The sequence below is a fragment of the Channa argus genome, chromosome 4 (genome assembly GCF_033026475.1).
Source record: "Channa argus isolate prfri chromosome 4, Channa argus male v1.0, whole genome shotgun sequence".
Lineage (NCBI taxonomy): Eukaryota > Metazoa > Chordata > Actinopteri > Anabantiformes > Channidae > Channa > Channa argus.
The window spans coordinates 27,242,300-27,263,065 of NC_090200.1; the positions used below are offsets into that span (position 1 = coordinate 27,242,300).

Sequence of the window (20,766 nt, forward strand, 5' to 3'; positions counted from 1 at the left end):
TAGGTCTGTCTCTACATTCTCTCAGCTCTCGATCATATACTGTGGTTCACTCAATGTGTCTGTGAGTCATTCAGGAACGTGCAGAGAGTAAGTCAGTTGCATTCAGGGCTAAATGATCTTTATAAGTGACAAAAGCCCAAAAGTGAAACAAGTACCAGACAGTAATGATTTTTTCTTTTTTTTTTTAAAGTGTGGTGTCTGGTGTCAAATGAATGTGAACTAGTTTATTATACAAATCTGCAGTACACTGCTAAAAAGTAAACACTATTTGTGCCACATTTTTTCGGTTTTCATTTCTGGCTTTATTTTATTGAATTAAAACAAGAAAAAAATTTCCTTAGATACATAAATAAGCTGGAATCAAATCAGTTTATATCCTTTCTTCAGTGATATGCTTCAACTGTACTGTTTAAGATGTACTATGGACTTCATACTCGTGTTACTATACATGTAGATACTCCCTCCATATTTTCAATAATTGTGCGCACACACACACACACCCCCATTTGATTCAAATCTCACTTGAAGTTGTACTGCTAAACTCAAATGAAGAAGAACACTTAGTTAAGGTGACTTATGGCTAGTGAGTCATTGAAGAAACAAGTCATTAATATATTTTGTAATTTGAAACTATGAACAAACAAAAGCCGTCTCACTGAGCTCCAGACAGAGGTCCACATCACAACAGCAGTGACTGAGAAATCAGTGATGCTGTGGAGGGAATAGTTTCTTTGGGGAAAGGGGGGGAATGTAATATTTCTGAAGCATAACTCAAATGTGTGAGCTTCGCTGTTTTAAGCGTCCGTCAGAGTGATGTTGTCCAGAACAATCTTCTCTCCTGGTTTGAACGCTGGCATCCCTAAGTACGGACAGCTGGCACATCGGAAAGCATCACCAAGGTAACACTGTTGCACACAAATGAATATCAATAGAAATCAGGATTACTTCCCACTGCTCGCTGCTTAGTATACTGGCTGACAATCAGTAAAAATCTAAGTTACTCACACTTCCACAGGCAGATTTGGGTAGATTTGCCTTTTGTTTTTCTTTACTTTCCTGCTCCAGCTCTTCAGCAAGGCCACATGTACTACACAGACACACAACATAAGGCATCATGTCATGTTGAAATGCTTTGAAATCGCACACAAATGTATAATAAGTAATACTTTAAGAGCTGAGCTGATCCTACAACATGATTGTGTCTTTGGTTTAAAAGCATTTGTGGAGTGACCTCACCAGTTCTTGCAGGCTTTCTTCTTTCCAGAACCCTCTCCACAGCTGGAGGCTTTAAGAGAAGCTGGATCTGGCGTCTTCAAGTCATCTTCATCCAGCAGAGCATCAGAGTCCAGCAAATCCTAGAAATACAAGAAAAGAAGAAATATTTATAAAAATCCAAGAAGGCGACAGCATGAAAAGCCAATATTTCCACACATATACCATATGTATTTATGAGTTAGCCATAATGTAACATTTTAATATGAAAAGACCATTTTATGTCAGGTGGTTGGCTGTGGCATGGAGAAAAGTTTCTTCTGATTTAGTGAACAAATCACCAGCTTACCACATCATCATCATTCATGTCATTGGCTGACAGCATCCACTTATTGACTACGCTGGGATCCAGAGCAGGTTTCTCTGCTGAAACCAAAGGCATGAGCACATATCAGCTTTACATCAACTCTGTCAACTGCTTGAAAGATAACTTCAATATTGTCATAAGAAAACCATTCTTATTCATTAACAAACAGATGCAAGTGATGGACACTGACTGAAACTAATAGGTGTGTTGGACTAGGACCTGAACACTGTCTCAACTCAAAACCATCTATTGAAATTAAACTGATACAAAAGCCATCATATGTTTGCACGTAATATTTCATCTCACCTTCAGCCTACATTCCAGATGTATGACTGATTAATCTAGATTTCTTTACCATGACTGATTAATCTAGATTTCTTTACCATGGGTCAGCCAGACTTATTTAACCACTATGAAACTATGAAATTATTACAAATCTGGTTTCTGAGGCATCTAATGTGACAGACAAAAACTGATACAAAGCGATAATCGCCGACTACTTGCAGACATGATATTCTGAAGAGAAAAAAGAAAACTACGGTAATAAACCAACCTGGCTTTGCTGTCTTCTTCCCAAATGACAGTTTTATCTGGCTGGATGATCCCACCTCGAAGTTTGGTTTGGAGGCTGAAATGCGCACTCTAGAAAGGGTGTTTCCTTGGAAACCCGTGCCCTCTGGACTCAATTCTGACTTACTGACCTAGTCGGAGAGGTTGAAAAGGAACATTTAAAACATTTTAACGGATTTAGAACTGTGCCAACACCATTACATTTTCTATCAAATTTAGGTTTAATATTTCTTTATATAAATTCATTTAGAAAAAGTTGGGATGTTGTGTAAAATTTTTAAGCCATTTTTGACTATAAATAGTAGAAACTTATCAAATGCTAAAACTAAGAAATTTAAGTGGGAAAAATATATACTCATTTTGATGCCACCAACAAACTTCAAAAAGTTGGGACGTGGCACCGTGTTGCATCAGCTTGTTAAGCAACACTGTCTGGGAACTGAGAACAATTGTTTTAGTTTCCCCATACTTCTTTGATTTAGGATTTCAGATGCTCAAGAGTTTTAACTTACATTAGTAGATGCAGCAATAAACTGTGTTTAGTGACATTGGTTTCCAAAACTGTTCCTGAACCCCTGATTTCCAGTCAAGAATTGTATGTGTTTTTAATGCAGTGCTACTTGAGGGCCCCAACAGTTAAATGATATTATAAACTGCAACTGAAAAAATCCCCCAATTTTTTGAAATTTAACAAGAAAAAATGTACTTGTTGTTGTTAAAATTAAACTCTAATCAATTAGACTCTAATCAGTCAGAGTGCCTTTTAGCCACCAGGGGTTTTTCTAGTTGTTTGTGAATTTTTGTTCTGCAATCATGCTGTGTTGATCTGTCCCCATGGGGTTCTGGTGCACTAATTCCCAAATGCAACTGCAATCAGAAAAACATTCATGTGATTCAGGTTTTCAGCCATCTGTGCTGGATCAACTTTCACTCACTGATGTGAAGCCAGACAACTTAAGCACTGACATCAACTTCTCTGCAGTCCTCACACTCTGTCCCTCAGCTCCTGAAAATCAAGCCCAAACCCTAATTAGAACAAAATGTTTTTGCAGCATTTCAAGTTTGCTGCAGCATTTTTTTTGTTTATAGCACGCTGAAAGAGCTGAGCTTAATTCTTATTTCCTTCTAGAACATCTTGCAGATATTCTGCAAATCCAACATCATATTCAGCCTAAATGTGTCAAAGACATTAGAACAACATTTAGGCCTCTCACCGCCAACTGGTTCATCCAGAACCAGCTTTCCACCAGGTTTGAGAACTCTGGCCATCTCAGCTAGTATCTCTGAACTGTGGATGGAAGAGCTGTCACCCAGCAGGCAAGAGAGCACACAGTCAAAGCTGGAGGCTGAGTGGGAGGCTAAGATGTGAGGGAGAAAGAAGAGTTTACTCCTGACATTTAAGTCGCACCTTCAACAGTATACCAGAGTTGTATTTTTGATATTAGGAATCACACCATCTACATTTGTAATGAAACCCAGAGCTGAATGTACAGATTGTGATTCATGTTAATAAAGCAAATATTTGTTTTTCATGATGACATCTCACAAAGAGTCACTCACACATAAGGAGTCTGTCCATGTTCTCCAATGACACTTTGCCATCTGCACCAACAACAGCTCCCAGCTCCTCTGCATACTCTTTCAGGGCTGCCGGTGTGGATGGCTGAGCCCAGACTATCAGCACTGTTTCTCCTGCTTTGATGCCAAGGTCTGCCATTATGTCCTGTACAAGGGAATGTTGAATCACATTGTTACGCTATTCACACACACTTTAGTTGAATCAAATCGACAGGAATCCATTGAACACTAAAGGTGTTTATGTTAAAGTCAACTAGGCTACATGTTCCAACTACTGTAATTATTGTTTATGTCACTGTAGTCCCTGTCAATAAAACTGGTCTATCATTATGTCATAACAGTCTTAAAACAAATAACATGGTTGCTGGTTTTACCCTGGCTATTAACAAATGAACTCACAATAAAAGTGAAGGAAAATTCACAATTTTTTAACTCGGTATCAAATGATAATGCTGAGGCTCTTTCCATCTCTCTGATGAGCTCAAGCTACTTATCTACTGCAGGTGGAACAGCCTGAGGCAGGGATCTATCCCAAAACTCACTCCACTCGCTCCAGCAGGTACAGTACTGTTTTTGTATGGCTTAGTGATGCTACATGTCTTTTCACTTAAGGAGTCTTACAATAAAACAAGCCAGTCAAACCAGAAGAACACTAGGGTAAAGAATACACCTGATCCCAAAACCTTGGATTCTTTCTCCATAACCATCCACTTTGTCTAATAGCTATTATCACTGAAGAACCTTATAGCTTTTAACTGAGCAGCATAATTAGAATAATGCCTAGTCACACTGGACACTTAAACGTTAAAATTGGTGTTTTGTGTGTGTTGAGCTTATCTTATAAGGTGTGTCCTTCACTAACCTAAAAAGGCCTGAGGAGTGGATCTTTCCAGATGAATGCTGTTAATCCTTTTCTCTTGATCCTCTCTACAGAGGCTGAATATATTATTTTAAAATGTTTGAAGTTTTCAACAGACTAAATTCAAATGTTTCCAACTGACAAAAAAACATATCTCCCCCACCCACTGCTGAGCACCCTAATCAGATGTGATATCAATTCCCTTAGTCCACCCCCACTCCAGTCTCATCTGAAATGGTATCTACCAACTTCTGACTCACTAAACACACTGGATCCTGGATCCAGGTAAACAGTAGTTTACATACACCATACACAATCTATTCTCCTAATGTTTTGCATAATAAGAGTCCCCAGTTCTTTTAATCTTGTTAGTTCTGTTGTGATATTGTTATGAAAGCACTGCATCTCACAGCTGGCCTATTATCATAGTCATTTCAGTTAAGGTAGCGTTCAAAATTAAAACGTTTAAATTGCAGCTTGATCCTAAAGGTTCCGTCTACTTTATACAGTCTTTTTGCCGCAGGTTGCACATTTGTAATTAAGAGTAAGCGTGTGAAAATTCATTTTGTAACATTTGGCGCTGGTTAAAATGGTTAACTTGACCAGTTAACCGGTAGTTAAGTGAGCAGCCTTGTGTTGACGTAACTAAAAGCACAAAGCAAAAGCGCCACACAGAAAAAAGCCAGTGAGTATTAAACTCAAAAGCGCCTTATTAAAGCCAGAGTCCAAATGTATTGATATTTTCCTTATAACGTTTTTGTTACTACATTCCTTAGTAAAACCTAGTTATTTATACGTTATTCAAAAACACGCAGTGACCTACCTGCTTTCTTGGTGGCAGTTGTGTCAAGAGCGTCGCGTTAAATAAAAAAGTCATTTCCACATAGAATTTTCAAAATAAAATCTTTTTACTTTGTTTAATGTGTCCACTCAGTGTGTGGTAAACTAGCTTTATATGTAATGAATACATTGAAGTTATTTAGACAAAAAAAAAACTTGTATACATTCCCGTGTCATTTGGTCCTTTAGAATTATTATCCATTTTAGATTGAAGAGATCGCCATTGAGTTTTCGATCTTAATTTGACCAGTTTTATTCGTTTGTTTTTCTCAGCTGAGTCGCGCAAAAGTGACGCAGCTGTGTCGGTGCAGCTGGACATGGCGGCGCTGCTGAGAGGTCTGCGGGCTGGAAGGGCACTCCGAGGGCTGAGCAACGGTAAGAACGGGCTACCCCTGTTTCTAGTCCACGACCAAGCTGTGACACTACACCCTTACCGTCCTTTCTTAAGGGTTTTAGTTGTGGAGACAGGCCGAAATGTTGACGCCAATCGAGTTATTTGTCCAAAAGTAAAAAATAGGACGCAATAGTGAAGGACAAATTTGGGCTACGTTGTGTTGGCGGTGTCGTCAAAAGCCGTAATATTAACTGGATAATTATTAGTTAAAATGGTGCAATGACAACTATGGTGTTTTATTACCTCGATATTTAGAACCGCTTGGTAAACAAGTTCCTGCAACTGGGGGGCGTCTTCTCTCTGTCTGTCTTCCTAAAAGTTGCATATTGCTTCGATTGTCTTGAATGAACATGCATCGAGTGTTGTTAGCACACTGCAGATTTGTATGACGCTGAACGTGAAAGAAAAACAAAATCATACTAAAGATTGTAGCAAAGGGCCTTAATGTTGTGTTAACTCCATCTGACATATGTGTGTGGCTGCTGGCAAAGCAATGAAACTGTACTGAACTATGGTATAAGTGGAGAAAGAGCCTCGTTCCTATTGCAACAATTCAAAGTTGCATTTGCTGCTAACGTAACTATAATGGGCACAACTTAGACTGAAGGATAAACGGGGAAAAAACGTAAAATCTAAACAACAGCTGGGAGAAGATTTCTTTTCCAAGAACTGGAGTAAGCTACCAAGGGAAAGTGGTTCTAACTCTAGAATGGTGGATGTGATTAAAAAATAAAGGCAAAGTCCCATTATTTTACTTTTATTATAAAAGTGACATTTCTGTATTGAGTTTGATTCTCGCAACCAAATCCCTAAATGCCAATGAAAATATTTAACCCTCCAGCGGTGGCTGCACCAACAGCAACAAACCCCCAGAGAAGCCTGAGAAGAGGATTCCAATGTGTAGCACTGAGGCTTCAGGGTGAATCCAAATCTGACAAACCCCCCTCCTCATCCTCAACGTACCATGAGCACTACAAGGCTCACACTGCTGAACAAGACACAGCAGCAGCCTCCCAGGGAGACTCCACGTCAGATCCAGGAGCGGGGGAGGCTTCAAAGCCAAACACCAGGTCAGCTGATACAATGCACAATATTAAAAGACCTACTCCAGATGTGGCCCTGTACTGTGTTTACGCTGACACATCATTGTTTGTGTTTTCTTTTTTAAGTTATCAGGACCAGAGTGGAGAACAAAATGAAGAGTATGAAACGGAGGAACAGCTTCAAGCTCGAATCCTGACTGCTGCTCTGGAGTTCGTCCCCCTACATGGCTGGTCGATGGAAGCCATTGCAGCTGGTGCTGAGGTGGGCTGCTGTAAAAATTTAGACTGAACAACTCCAGTCAACAGTTTAAGCCCTCACATGTAGCATCAATGTGATGTTACTGAACTTTTGCCTAAAATACTTTTAAATAGTAAATGGTCCGCACGTATACAGCACTTTTCTACCTTGCTGGTACCCAAAGCAATTTACTCACATGCCATTGACATGTGACCAGAGGAGCCGGGAATCCAACAACCCTTGGCTTCGATGGATGACTGCTCTAGCTCCCGAGTTGCCTCACAGACCATTTACCATATGAAATTGTTTTTTAAAAAACGCTTCAGATTAATTTGTAGAAAGAGGTTGAGTGTTCACATTGGCTCTTATGCATTTCACCTGATTTAAGGACCTGGCTGTGCAGTTTGGGACTGTTCCAGACAAAGGTTGAAATGTGGTGCAATCTGTCCTTGTCTATACAAAGATTTGTTTCTTTAGCTTGTACTCATACAGCTGCTCTTGCAACTGAAAACAGACTGTTGAACAAATAGGGATGGAGTAAAATCTTTATGTGTGTGCTTTTATGACCTACGTTTTCAAACCAGCCAATCAGAAACAAACGAGAAAATGCACTGTGGATGTTTTAGGAAAGACTAGGTGGAATCTTTCATGCTGGTCCAGTTTCTGTGGACCCATATAGCTTGTTCACTAACCAAGTCAGTTGAGGACATTTGCATTATTCTGTTGAATAAGCCTTTTAACAGAATGGCTTAAAATGATTTAGTGATACTGGTCTGTCACACTTTCCTAATATTATTAAACAAATCCAGTTTGATGTTACAGACAGTAAATTCAGAGTTGTGGCATTCTGAAAACATATTTACTGTATCTTACACACGCTGTTGTATGACTCCTTAACTGAAAAGACATGTAGCATCACTAAGCCATACAGAAACAGTACTGTACCTGCTGGAGCGAGTGAGTTTTGGGATAGATCACTGCCTTAGGCTGTTCCACCTGCAGTAGATAAGTAGCTTGAGCTCATCAGAGAGATGGAAAGAGCCTTTTCTAGTAGTTGTGTATGATGGGGAACAAAATACATGCTGCTGCTTAAAGGATAAATTTGGCGTTTCTAAATTTTCATATTCTCCACAGTCACCATACAGATTCTAGAACCATCAATTAATCTCTTCTGCTCACATGTGGTCACTTGCAAGCCTGCAGCCTAAATTAGCTTATTTCTTTGTGTTGTAGACCAAACAATTACGAATTCATCAGCTAGACACGCTGTTCCACTGAGTGACATGTTTATTAATTCCAAAACCACTGATCCCTGCATTTTTAACAAATCTTGACCCTCATGCTCCAAATTAGCATGTCCTTGTACCGTAACTGGTTAGCTGTGCCTGCCTGCATTTTCCAGAGGAAGGCATGGGTATATTTAATGCTGGTTTTAGCATATGTATCATGATCATGAACAATACAATTAAAATGGCCTCACCCTACAATGGTACAGTTTCTAACCTTTTAGCTGCGCCACATTTATAAGGCAAGGTAAGCAAATTTATTTACATAGCACATTTGTGCAAAGAGTTAATAACAAAATCTCAAGCATAAAATTATTAAAAATAAGCAAACAAAAGCATCCTTCTTTAACTGGAAAAAAATGTTTATTTGATGAACTGATACTGGGATTCTGTATCTACTGATCTACTGTATTTGGTTGGTTTGCCAGCTATGTGCATTCTTGTGTCATCTGCAACATGTGACAAGAAACCTTAAAATGTTGAGATTTTAAATTGTGTGTATTGTTGTGTGTTGGTACTAGACACTGGGCCTGTCCTCTGCTTCCACTGGTATGTACTACAATGGAGCTGGAGACTTGGTCCTACATTTCATTGCCCAGTGCAACTCACAGCTGACAGAGATTCTGGCTGAACAACACAAACAGGTCCAGCTGGGCCAGGCTGAGTACGTTAAAAAATAAAACATTCCCCTTTATCAGTTCACAAAAATAACTGAAGTTGTGATTTACAGTTTCTAAAATAAAACGAAAAAAGAATTACAGTTTGAGATTTCATCTTTTGGCTTTGTCACATGTCCTCCCCAGACCAAAGAAGACTGCTGACTTTCTAAGAGATGCTATAGAGACAAGACTGAAGATGTACATCCCCTACATTGAAACTTGGCCGCAGGTATCATTTGCAAGTTGATGAGTCACAGCGTACAGAGGTTGGAACTAAAGCAGCAAGTAAATTTGATCCTCAACTCTGTGTTCATGTCCGCAGGGAATGAGCATCCTGCTACTTCCTCATAACATCCCAGACAGCCTGAAGCACCTCTCCACTATGGTGGATGACATCTGGTACTACGCTGGAGACCGATCCACAGACGTGAGTGGATCGCATCACCCTTGCTCCCCTTCCACTTCTGCTCATACCTTCCTGTCCCCTTTTCATCACCACCCCCACAATATCCGGCCTGCATCCACCCAGGTTACTCCCCCTCCCCTCCCCCTCCTACACCCGACTAAAACTGACCTAAACTTTTCATTACATGAATGTTAAGTCTATTCCACATTGTTTCCAAATGTGCATCATAAATAAGATTTCTGCAGAAATCTAAAAGGTTCAGTCGAATTCATGTACAAATTAATGGAGAGAGCCACTTCAAAATCCTGATTTCTGTCAATCATTAACTTTTATTTAATTTCTCTTACCTACTAACCAACCCTTTAGTTAGCAACAGTAAGTCCCATGTATTAAGGCAAATTAGAAGCACAATGTGAAACCAATTTCACATTGTGCTTCACACTTCAAACCAACAGTTAAGATGGGTTAATCATACAAAGCATCAATTGTAGTAAATAAAAAATAAGGCCAAAGGTGTGTAACTACGGAGTTGTGGTGTGGAACAAAAAGAGCATCTGGTAAAGATGGAGCTGTATACTAACTACTTTATGTACTTATGGCTGCTTTATCTATAAAAATAAGATGAACAACAGACCAAATGTTCTAGCTGAGACTTTGGTGGAGTAAGAAACATGGTGGAGTAAAAAGTACATTTCCACCCCTGGATAGTGCAAATATTCAAGTTAACATGTGTGTTTAAGTATATTATCTGAGTAAACTTACATTGTGAAAGGAAATAAATTCGTCACAAAGTTTTACAATAATACGGGTCACATTTCTGTTTTATTTCTGTTTTTGCCTTACACCAAAACACACACACACACACACATCCCAATAACATAGATTATAGTCTCCAGTGTTGTTTTTTCCTTAAATTTTTTGCTCTACCTCAATTGAATTTTTTGTATTTGCTACTTACTGTTTTTACTCTATTTTAGTATAAGCCATAATGAGTTCATTTTTTCTTTTATGAAGAAAGCAGTTGTAAAACATACTTTCTGTATCACTTTGTTGTTTTCTAGATGAACTGGTACACCAAAAGGGCAGCACTGACTGGGATCTATAACACCACAGAACTAGTGATGGTTCAGGATTCTTCTCCAGATTTTCAGGACACCTGGAAATTCCTTGACAATCGCATTCAGGATGTAGTCAACATGGCCACCACTGCTAAACAGGTATATTAGATCACTTATTGCAATGTATATGAAATGAAGCTTAGTAATTGAGGACTTGTTTTAGACTCTCGGACTCTGCTATGATGATCAGTCAAATAATAACAAAACTGACCTGAGATAAAATGTCAGGAGGAAATGTCATTTTCCTTTTACTGAATAACATATATTGTCCTCAAGATAAGGGGAATTATCAAATTGTCAAAGGTTCTTTGATAATGAAACCCAAATTCAATATAAGTTCAGAATGAAAAGAATAATACAGAATCAGATGTTAAACTGAGTTTATATTTAACCCAATTAAGTTATATTGTAAATTGTGTGTTTCAATGTGTTCTCTAGGTGCAGTCTACTGGTGAAGCAGTGGTGCAGGGGCTGATGGGAGCTGCTATAACAGTAAGTATTGTAAGAATTGTATAAAAATATATAAAGACAATTGAATGTGTTGATAGAAATTTGATTTGTGCATGTCTTGTGTTGTCCAGCTGAAGAATCTAACAGGAATGAACCAGAGACGATGATCTTTCAGTCCCACTGATCCTGACCGGTCATCTCGCTTATGCCATGAATTGAAGATTTTCATTTTGCTCTTATTACTGATTACATATATGCAATGACTCAATTAAGTATTTGATCATGACTTTATTCAGAAAGAGAACGCCTTCATTTATTACAAGCCTCACCGTTCAAGATGTCACTTTTCTGATCTTATAATTTTCCCCTTTGTATAAAGGGCACAAACCTGTTTTATTGTTGTTATCTCTTTAGGCTTCAATAAAGTAGTGAATAATATTTTATGGTTGTTTATAATATTTATTTGAATTGAGAAGAAGCGTTTATCCACTGTCATGGTGACTCATAAATAATGAAACCCACGATTTAAGTTTTACTATAATGTAAAGGTTTCTCTGTGATTATGCAACTTTTCTATAAATACTTTGCCATTATCATATTTTTTGAAATATACTACTAGACTAATCTACTATTTGTATAAATTAACTATCATAAGTGGAGCTTATATTTTGAAAATACAGTCTTTGGCTTCAATGACCCGGATATTAAAGAAAGGCCCACCCCTATGCTGTGCTGAGACCAATCACTGATCGGGGTTATTCTCCTGGCGAATCAGCTGCTGGTAAATATCTCCGTGGAGGCCTTCGGTGCCGTGGGCTGCAGAGGAGTGTGTAAACGAGTTTACAGCGCTAATTTGGGGGGTTTATTTGACTGCTATAATGCCGTATGCTAACCAGCCGACGGTGAAAATCACAGAACTAACGGACGAAAATGTGAAGTTTGTAATAGAGAACACAGATTTGGCGTGAGTACTCATGTATTTGTCCATTCATAGAGTGTGTGTGATAGAGAGAGCGGCCATTTTTCTTCTCGGCAAGAAAACACAAAGATGTTATTAAGACTTTAACGTTTACGTATTGAATAAATTCATTAAGACACTGGTTATTACGCACAAAAACGCTTTATGTGTCACAATAATGCTATATTTAACTAAACAGACCTGTGAAATGTTAATTTTCAACCTTAGCGCCCCTGATATGTATAAGGTTCACAAATATATTGAAGGTTTGGGATGGGCTGGAAGTGATGTGAAAGAAATCGTATTGTTCACCAACTTCTTATGTATTTCATAATTATCACTTTTGTTTCCACCTTTTCAGCGTTGCAAACTCCATTCGCCGTGTCTTTATGTCAGAAGTCCCCACTATAGGTAAGGGAACTTTTACTTTGCTGGATTCACTTTTGGTACGTTGTCGTTAAATGTTAATAGCAGACACATTATGCATTTTTCACTATGTACTTGGAAAAGCACAGGCATCAGTTATGATAACAACTTTGTCCTAGTGTGCTAACATAATCTGACAGTGAGTTAGCTTGTACAGTAACAGAAAACATGTTGCATGTTAAAGAAGGAAAAGCAAAGGCCCATTTAATAACACTGATGTCTGTGTTCTGGTATTGTGCATATCTAATTCCATTAAGATGATACTTAATGGAACTAAGCCATCATTAATATGTGATTCAGTTCTTGTTAGGGTGGTCAAAAAATGCCAGAATCTTTTAACAAAAGCAGCTTAGTGTAATTCACCATCATTTTATTTTATTACTGACACATGCTCTTCCTACTATGATACATCTGAATTGCTTCTCAGTCATGTTCAGCTAAAATCTAAAATGTTACTAATACCTTTTATAACACTGACGTTGAGCATGCACTCTCCTGTGTACAGCTTGAAGTACACTATTTATTATATGTCACATAAAAAAGAATGGGACAAAATAACTGAAGCTTAACTGAGTTTTTATGAAGAAGACTTGCCTGACTGCATCAGCATCATTAGAAAATATAGTCCGTAAACGAGTAATACAACAACAACGAAAAGTTCTAGATAACCTTCTTATGTTACTTTATTTACAGCGATTGACTGGATCCAGATTGATGCCAATTCATCAGTACTGCATGATGAGTTCATTGCACACAGAGTGGGTATGTATTGCAGCATCTGTACTTTGCTTCCTGTGCCATTTGGGGATTGTAATTTAATATAGTGTAGTTCCAGAAAAAAAGAAACAGAGGTCTAATACTTGATAAGGGTTCTCAAGGATTATTAGGATGTTTTTGTTCTGGCAGGTCTTATACCTCTCACAAGTGATGACATTGTGGACAAAATGCAGTATTCAAGGGTAAGTATACTGATTTTAATGACACTTAAATGTAGTGTCATTTGTTATTGTTTCCCTAGCATTGTAAAAAAGGTCGACATCATTTCCCCTCTGTTTCCACTTGTGCTTGCTCCTCTTGCAGGACTGCACCTGTGACGACTTCTGTCCAGAGTGTTCTGTTGAGTTGACTCTGGATGTTCGATGCACTGAGGACCAGACACGCCACGTCACATCACGAGATCTTTTGTCTAACAACCCCAGAGTCATCCCAGTGAGTCTCGTCCCAAGTTTATTTAAGTTATTAATTGAAGGCAGCAGGAAAACCTGACAGTGTTTTATTGGTTTTCAGGTTACTTCCAGGAGTCGAGACAATGATCCCAATGACTACGTTGAACAAGACGGTATACTTAAAGTTGTCTGGAGAGATAAACTTTGGCTATCTCTGTCATTGTTTTCTTTTTAGTTATAGAAGTGTATTTTCGTCATTTATTTATAATTTAAACATTTGTCTTTTGTCATTTACTGACACTACACAGACATTTTGGTGGTGAAGCTGCGTAAAGGTCAGGAACTGCGGCTCAGGGCTTATGCTAAGAAGGGTTTTGGTAAGGAGCACGCCAAGTGGAACCCAACAGCGGGGGTGTCCTTCGAGTATGACCCAGACAATGCACTGAGACACACAGTATACCCACGACCTGAAGAGTGGTGCGTTACCCATGTAACATAGATTTATATTCACAAAATAATTCCTCACATGCCTCGAACACACTTATTGTGCATGCAACATCCCTAAAGTGACACTGCTCTGATTTCAAGGCCAAAAAGTGAGTACTCAGAGATTGAAGAAGATGAGGTTCAGGCTCCTTATGACCCCAATGGAAAACCAGAAAGGTAAGGAATGACTTGTTCACAAATGGGGACAGAACATGTTGGGTTTAGTTTAGTAACAGCACACCAAAAAAATCAGTCAATTATTAGACCAACACTGTGACTCATCCGTGGCTCATTTCCCCCTGTCTGCAGGTTCTATTATAACGTGGAATCGTGTGGCTCTCTCCGACCAGAAACCATTGTCATGTCAGCATTGGCTGTCCTCAAGAAGAAGCTGAGTGACCTGCAGACCCAGCTGAGTCATGAGATTCAAAGTGATGTGCTCACCATAAACTGAAGGCTTTTCACTAACAGACCCACCATCAGACAGAGGTTGTGATCAGAGGGCTGATTTAAGAATCACTGTTACCATCACGGGTATTTATGGATTATTCCAGCATCTGCAGTGATTGTAATTTAAGTAGGGAGTACTAATGATTCAAATTGCCTGTAGTTTTGTTTCAAACGGTGTTACACTTAAAAGTATATTTTTTTTGTTAAATGTTATCTTTTGAATAAATCTGTTCATGAGGAAAATAAGTGTTCTTTCATAAAGTTTTTCATTCTCACAATTCTCATTGCACTGGTTTATGCACACACTATAGAATAAATGCTCAGATACAAACAAGGTTATAATTCATGGGGATTTATGAAAAATTTCCAAACGGAAAAATGGATAACAAGGTGCTTTAATCTTTGTGATTTACGCCAGAGAAATAGAGGTCAATTATGTATTTATGTATTTATTGGTCACAAATGTTAGTGGTGTGCTATTACGTTCAGATTTTAGCAATTAGAAATTTGACAGGGCCTCTGACCCACTGAAGATGATAAACACTTCGAATGATGGATGGATGGGTCAGATTTGTGGCTGTGTTTTAGCTGTTTAAAAATTAATAAATCCTTTACCTTGGCTTACCACCACACTTGTTCTTGTAAAAGGCCAGAACAGGCCCCTGACCCCCAAACACACACACACAGCACAGTGCTTTGGCTTTGCAACGGCTACAGCAGCCCTTGACATGATTTGATTTATTTTTTATTTTTTTGTTGTCCTTACGGCTTATCCCGTGAGTTCAGGGTCGCCAAAGCGGCTCATTGTCCGCACGTTGATTTGGCACATTTTTTACGCCGGATGCCCTTCCTAACGCAACCCTCAACTGCTTTTACCAACCAACTAGCCAAAGACAAAATACCTAATAATAAATTGTATTTAAAAGATAAAACCTTTCTATTAAACAGTGCTCATAAAAATTCATTGGAAAATAGCAAAATCAGAGCTCAATAAGAACTCACTCATAAGCTGAAAGGACAAAAAACAAAAAAAAAAATGCTTGTTCAGTGATAATGACCACTGACCTGCAGCATGGTGGGTTACTGCAGTCTCAGCTACTGTATTACTTAATAAAGGTCTCTATGATCATCACTGCTATCATGATGTGAGTCAGATGATAAGGCTCCTGCTTACACATGACTGTGTCAACTTGTGCTTAAGAGTTTACCGTAAGTTTCAGTCCAATCAGTCCAATCAGAAAGTACAAGGAATTATTGGACCTCATCATTCAGTAAGTCCAAGTGTGGAATTATAAGAGGTAACCAGCTGACTAAAGTTACTGTACACCAGGTGTTTTACAGGCCTCATTACTCCTCTGCGATCAAGTATTCACCCCTTTTGAAGTTTTAATTATGTTAATTCAATTTGGCTTTGTTGATAAAAAAGGAAGAGAAAGATTCTTTCCTGTCAGATTAATAAGTAAATTGTTTGCACTTCCATAATGTTTCACTTTTCCATCTGCAAGTAATCAGTAATTGCTTAAGATTTGCCCATTGACAAACACGCTAACACACATCAGTGTGTGCGTGTGCCTGACATACAAGTCCTCATCTGACCAATCAGAAGCTACTTGGGGCTTGCCCAAGGGCACTTCTGGAAATCGACAGAAAGACCCTAAAATCAAACTGCCAACCATAGGATTGGTGGACAATCACTACCTACTGAGCCACAGTTGCCATGCCATCTCTACAAAGTAATCTAAATCAATAAAATATATATGGCAGAAAATAAGTCATTGCATAAATATTTAGTACTTTTTAAATAACTAATCTAAATCTAATCTAAATCATCACTGGTGCAGACGATTGATTTGAGAAGTCACACAGTGAGTTAAATGTGTGTTTTAAAGATTTTAATATAAAAACTTCTATATCTGTAAGGTCCTCAGTATTTGAGTAAAGCTTAAAAAAAAAATAAAAAAATTCATAACACTTTTTTATTAATTATGTTCTAAACGTGTGTGTAATTTCTCTCCATGGGTCAAAATTTCAGCAACAGTGAATATAATTCTATTAGTCCCTAGAGGAGGATAATCTACTCCATTCACAGTAGATAAAGATGTAATGATATCCTTGATGTCTTTGTTATAATTATTATTATTATTATTATTATTATTCTGACTTCCGTCTTCCATATGTTTTGTGGCGCCTAAGTGCTTCAGCATACTTTCAGCTAGAAACACTTTAAACTTTAAAATGTTCAACTTATAAAGGACATTAATGAATGTATATGGCTATTTAAATGTCTTTTATATTTTTTAAAGATTTTATACTTTTAAAAATTATTGCTTTGTTGGCGTAATTGATGCTGCCATCAATGATATAACAAGGCCTGTGCCTTTTAAGTTTTTAAGGCTAACTGGTTTTGATGTTGGCCTAATAATCAGCTATTTCAGCAAAATCAGCTTTTTTCCACTTATATCTGATACTTTGACATACTAAGATATCAACTTTATCACAATGTTTTGAAATTCAACTTTCCTTCGGGTGTTTGACTTAAACTGTTAGCTATTACACTTCTACAGTTTCCAGGATTTTTATGCTACTATTTACTCGAGGCAAACCTTTATTGTTCAATTAAAGCCAGTTAAGCTTAAATTCTGCTTATTTTATACTTTTTTCAAATGTCTTTACATTTTTATAGTAAACATTACCGCTATTTTAGCAAAACTTTCAGCTATTTTAAATAGTTAAGCTACAGTTGAACTTTCAGCAAAACAAACATTTCAGCCCTTTCAGCAATAACAGTTTAGTTTTTTAGCTTTGCCTTCAAAATCCTTTTAGTGCTCAATTTCTTTTTGGAAATGCTTTTTGTAGTTAAAGTATTACTTTTTGACTTTTAACTTTAACTTAACTTTTGAAGCAGTTGAGATGATATTAACATGTCATTTCTTATGACAATTTGTATGCAGTTTCTGATATACAATCGTTTCACTTTTAGAAAAATGTTATACTATGACCTAAAGTTGCTTCTTTGGACAAATATTTTTCACATTGTGGAAACATGTACTATTGTTTTATAAAGTCTTTGCTGTTCATCTCAATTAAGCAGTGCTTGTTTTGGAGAAAACGTAAGGTAAAATCACTACATGACAGCTTGATAAATACTATAATGCTTCTGCAGAGATCATAAAATAATATAGGTTTATTCTCAGCCAGTCTGACAAATACAGGTTAGTGTTTTGGTTCAGCTAGCTTGTATTTTATAAAAAATATGAATATTAATAATGATAATGTAATTTCTTTTGCTATGTATTATATTATTTTTATTATTATATTATGTATTTAATAATTAATTGCATTTTTTTAAAGCAAAGCGTAATTGTATTATGCCTAAAAAAACGGGTTATAAATCTATGACGTTTATCATTATTTATGACACAATCCTTTGTTTATTAAAAACGTACATCGGTCACGTGGTATTTATACTGAAGCGGAAATGAAAGTTCAGTAGCGACAGCAGAGCGGAGTACAGCTCATAAAGGTATGGGAAAGATTACATTTAAGCTTAATTTGTTAGCATGTCAATGGGTATACTGTGTTCTAAAATGAATCCCGTATCTATCAATGTAGCTACTGAAAACCTACTTGACGTCAGGTGATTAGAATAGGTTTTATCGACATGTCCTCTTAGAATCTTCCCCTACGAAGCTTGCTCGCTAATAGTTAGCTTCTCCTAAATCAAGGTAAGTTAGCCAGGATTAACCACATCAATGCCGACATGTAGCCGCTTTGCCTTCAAAACAAACGCGAAAAAGAATTAACGTCCACACTTCTGGGAAAACAAGTGTCTCGCTCTGTGGAGATCTACATACCGCTAGTTTCTTTCAGTAAGACATTGCCTCTTGAATCTGAAGTTTCTCTTTAAAACGCGCAGTTTGCTACCCATAACAGGTTTGAACAAAGCTTTATTTGCAAGTTGACTTTTAGTTTGGAAGAAACGACCGGAAGTTACAATAGTTTCTTAGCAGGGCTTGACATTAATGTATGAAAACGTCTTTATCATCTTCCGTGTTTGTTTTTTATGCGCAACAGCCAAAGATATTTAAATATGGGGACAATTCGGCCTGTTTAGCCGCGGACCTGCATTTATCTACATGAAGTTTATCCAGCATCAACATAGCAGCGCATTCAGCTAACGCTGCTTACCCGGTTAGTTGATTCGCAAGGTTGATGCTGTGCGCTTTTGTTGTCATAGCTTTCATTTGTTTGTCTGCAATCCGGATACAGACATCAGCTGGCAATTTGGCTAATAAATTACGTAAATTAATTGCTTTTACTGTGACCCGGTCACATCTGATCACGCATCAACGGGTTTTTTTCCTTGTCTCAGGCTGAGATGCCAGCAGCAGTCACCTTGGTGCTGCAGCAAGAAATGTTAAATCCGTAACATGATGAGGATCCCCACTACAAAGCAGTACCTGGGATAGGTTTCTTGATACATACAGTAAAGATTAGCACCAACAATATACTAGAGTTTATGTTTGCTGTGTAGTGTCCTTGTATATGCAGTTGTCTTTTAATTAAATCTAGAACACTTCATCTCTGACTTTGCTCAAGGTGATGTTGAAAGGCTCAGTTTGCTTCACCGGATTACTAAATACACCTGTAATAAACTGTGTTTTTATCAGGTGTGTTCTAATTAATGTAATGCATTCAGCATATGCTGTAACATTGTGTGTGTTTGTGCTCTTGTTTCAGAGCTGTGATGTCATGGCAACTGCCAGTGTGAGCAGACCTGGCGGTACCCATACCACTGAAAAGTCTCAGCTGATCTTAAAAGGTAATCTATTTTTCTTCCTCATTAGATTGTCCTTTCAAAATGCTGACAAAACCAGGTATTTCCTAAGCAGCCTGTTTCGATCAGACATCTCTGTACATTAGGCAGCATGATATCACCTGTCTATATCTTTCCATCCATCACAACATGGAAATATCCTCTCCTATGGTTGACCAACTTATGAAACATCCTTTCTCATTTTTTGCTACCTCCTTTCCTAAAACGATGGGTCAATCTGTCACCACAGCCCACATTAAATTTGGTCACTTTTGCACTTATTACATAACAAATGCAAGTGTATAACCGTTCCCCATCTCTTGAAACAGCTAACCTTATGACAGGGCAGGATGTGTAACACTTTCACAGCATTTTTTAAAATTAAAGAGCATTCAGATAGGTCATGCTGTTCTTATTGTATGAACATTGGCTTATGATGCACTATATTGTAAACACTATCCATTACTGGTTAACAAACTGCGTAAGTTTTGTCATATGCCAAAGGATAATGAATCGTGTAGATTCTTAGTGACTAAATTTATAACAAATCATAGCATTGCGCAACTCACAAAATACAGTCATTGTACTCAGTGGCTGTTTAGAAGCTCTGGACCACAAAAGTTAGTTCATTGTTTAAAATGTAAATTTTAAGAGAATTAAATTATTTGCAAACCATTTAAAGCCAACTTTCATTGTACCTAGAACAAAGACAACATATCAAATGTTGTAATCGAGAATGTTTATTGTTGGATAGTTCAATCTAAAAATCTTTGCTCATTGTGAATTTGATGCCAGTTACACGTCTCAAAAGTATCTTGTGGCCCCATTCAGCCTTTTTAAAGGTGTCAGTTATATCACTTCAGATTTATCTTGCATTTAATAAACAATCCTAATAATTGTGCAGTTTAACATCTCTAGCCATTACAGTTGTTGGAAATGGAACAATAAATGCAGAAATAGATTTATGTAAAACATGATTTCAGTTCAGCACTAACATGTTCTGTAAGTGATCCAAACAACAACAGAAAATATTAAATTTAGTGTGATTTGTTATCTTTAGGTAAGCAGATCTGGGTCATTCCCAGTACAAGGGGGGGAACAACACATTTATTCCAATGTCACCTGCAGTGTGAATATACTAGAATGTAGAATGATTATCAACTAGACTAACTTGTGCTCCATACTTGCTAACCCTACCTATCATGATAACGTTGTGCACTTAACAAGTCTCTCAGTATGTATTTAATTTAGTTAGGACACAGTGTAATTTTTCATTTTAGCTATGTTTTTACTGAGTTAAGTGCTGAGATCGTTTTAGGAATATTCATAAAAGTCATAAAATGTCAAGAACACAAGCAGTCAGATATATAGACTATTTGTAGACCAACAACCAGGTTAGACACATTTATTTGGAATAGAAACTGAAAGTGTTTTAGATGTGCAA

General features: G+C 37.5%; 4 protein-coding genes across 9 annotated transcripts in view; 3 read left to right on the plus strand and 1 right to left on the minus strand.

Moving 5' to 3' along the window:
* Positions 1-278: 278 nt before the first annotated feature.
* On the minus strand, positions 279-5,556 carry ciapin1 (cytokine induced apoptosis inhibitor 1). 3 transcript variants are annotated; one of them, XM_067503037.1, is made up of 9 exons: positions 5,410-5,556; positions 3,710-3,872; positions 3,364-3,507; positions 3,085-3,155; positions 2,133-2,280; positions 1,562-1,635; positions 1,237-1,355; positions 1,006-1,087; positions 279-905 (listed from the first exon to the last, which is right to left on the minus strand). In XM_067503037.1, exons 1-9 carry the CDS (start codon positions 5,461-5,463, stop codon positions 795-797), a joined length of 966 nt encoding a protein of 321 aa, XP_067359138.1. In that variant the 5' UTR covers positions 5,464-5,556; the 3' UTR covers positions 279-794. The 3 variants fall into 3 exon arrangements, with proteins under 3 accessions (XP_067359138.1, XP_067359137.1, XP_067359139.1); XM_067503036.1 differs by having other exon boundaries at positions 1,562-1,638; positions 5,410-5,555; XM_067503038.1 differs by lacking the exon at positions 5,410-5,556 and having other exon boundaries at positions 1,562-1,638.
* A 98-nt stretch (positions 5,557-5,654) lies between these two features.
* On the plus strand, positions 5,655-11,458 carry coq9 (coenzyme Q9 homolog (S. cerevisiae)). 2 transcript variants are annotated; one of them, XM_067503034.1, is made up of 9 exons: positions 5,655-5,801; positions 6,662-6,890; positions 6,990-7,125; positions 8,909-9,051; positions 9,191-9,275; positions 9,369-9,473; positions 10,514-10,669; positions 11,009-11,062; positions 11,152-11,458. In XM_067503034.1, the coding sequence occupies exons 1-9, from the start codon at positions 5,744-5,746 to the stop codon at positions 11,185-11,187; spliced, it is 1,002 nt and encodes a 333-aa protein (XP_067359135.1). In that variant the 5' UTR covers positions 5,655-5,743; the 3' UTR covers positions 11,188-11,458. The 2 variants fall into 2 exon arrangements, with proteins under 2 accessions (XP_067359135.1, XP_067359136.1); XM_067503035.1 differs by having other exon boundaries at positions 5,657-5,801; positions 9,369-9,575.
* A 337-nt stretch (positions 11,459-11,795) lies between these two features.
* polr2c (RNA polymerase II subunit C) lies at positions 11,796-14,752 on the plus strand. The gene is made up of 9 exons (XM_067503039.1): positions 11,796-11,984; positions 12,340-12,389; positions 13,098-13,166; positions 13,311-13,363; positions 13,485-13,613; positions 13,692-13,743; positions 13,879-14,047; positions 14,159-14,233; positions 14,366-14,752. Exons 1-9 carry the CDS (start codon positions 11,899-11,901, stop codon positions 14,508-14,510), a joined length of 828 nt encoding a protein of 275 aa, XP_067359140.1. The 5' UTR covers positions 11,796-11,898; the 3' UTR covers positions 14,511-14,752.
* Positions 14,753-17,944: 3,192 nt separating this feature from the next.
* Positions 17,945-20,766, plus strand: part of wwp2 (WW domain containing E3 ubiquitin protein ligase 2) — a 50,754-nt gene continuing 47,932 nt past the window's right edge. For 2 of the 3 annotated variants that reach the window (XM_067503041.1, XM_067503043.1), the window contains exons 1-2: positions 17,945-18,029; positions 19,247-19,328. In XM_067503041.1, coding sequence (XP_067359142.1) covers positions 19,259-19,328 — 70 coding nt within the window. In that variant the 5' untranslated portion in view covers positions 17,945-18,029; positions 19,247-19,258. Of the gene's footprint in view, positions 18,030-18,544; positions 18,698-19,246; positions 19,329-20,766 lie in introns of those variants that run through there. The other variant, XM_067503042.1, reaches the window with a different exon arrangement.

What these genes read in the sequence shown, in the direction of transcription:
- polr2c (XM_067503039.1), top strand. Translation starts at nt 11,899, where the DNA reads ATGCCGTATGCTAACCAGCCGACGGTGAAAATCACAGAACTAACGGAC. An exon ending in GTCAGAAGTCCCCACTATAG is followed by an intron (nt 12,390 to 13,097) that starts GTAAGGGAACTT and finishes CTTTATTTACAG; the next exon opens with CGATTGACTGGATCCAGATT. An exon ending in CCCAATGGAAAACCAGAAAG is followed by an intron (nt 14,234 to 14,365) that starts GTAAGGAATGAC and finishes CCCTGTCTGCAG; the next exon opens with GTTCTATTATAACGTGGAAT.
- ciapin1 (XM_067503036.1), bottom strand. Translation starts at nt 5,463, where the DNA reads ATGACTTTTTTATTTAACGCGACGCTCTTGACACAACTGCCACCAAGA. An exon ending in GAAGAAGACAGCAAAGCCAG is followed by an intron (nt 1,639 to 2,132) that starts GTTGGTTTATTA and finishes CTTTGGTTTCAG; the next exon opens with CAGAGAAACCTGCTCTGGAT. An exon ending in ACATGAATGATGATGATGTG is followed by an intron (nt 1,356 to 1,561) that starts GTAAGCTGGTGA and finishes TTGTATTTCTAG; the next exon opens with GATTTGCTGGACTCTGATGC.
- coq9 (XM_067503035.1), top strand. Translation starts at nt 5,744, where the DNA reads ATGGCGGCGCTGCTGAGAGGTCTGCGGGCTGGAAGGGCACTCCGAGGG. An exon ending in GCTTCAAAGCCAAACACCAG is followed by an intron (nt 6,891 to 6,989) that starts GTCAGCTGATAC and finishes TTCTTTTTTAAG; the next exon opens with TTATCAGGACCAGAGTGGAG. An exon ending in GTCCAGCTGGGCCAGGCTGA is followed by an intron (nt 9,052 to 9,190) that starts GTACGTTAAAAA and finishes TGTCCTCCCCAG; the next exon opens with ACCAAAGAAGACTGCTGACT.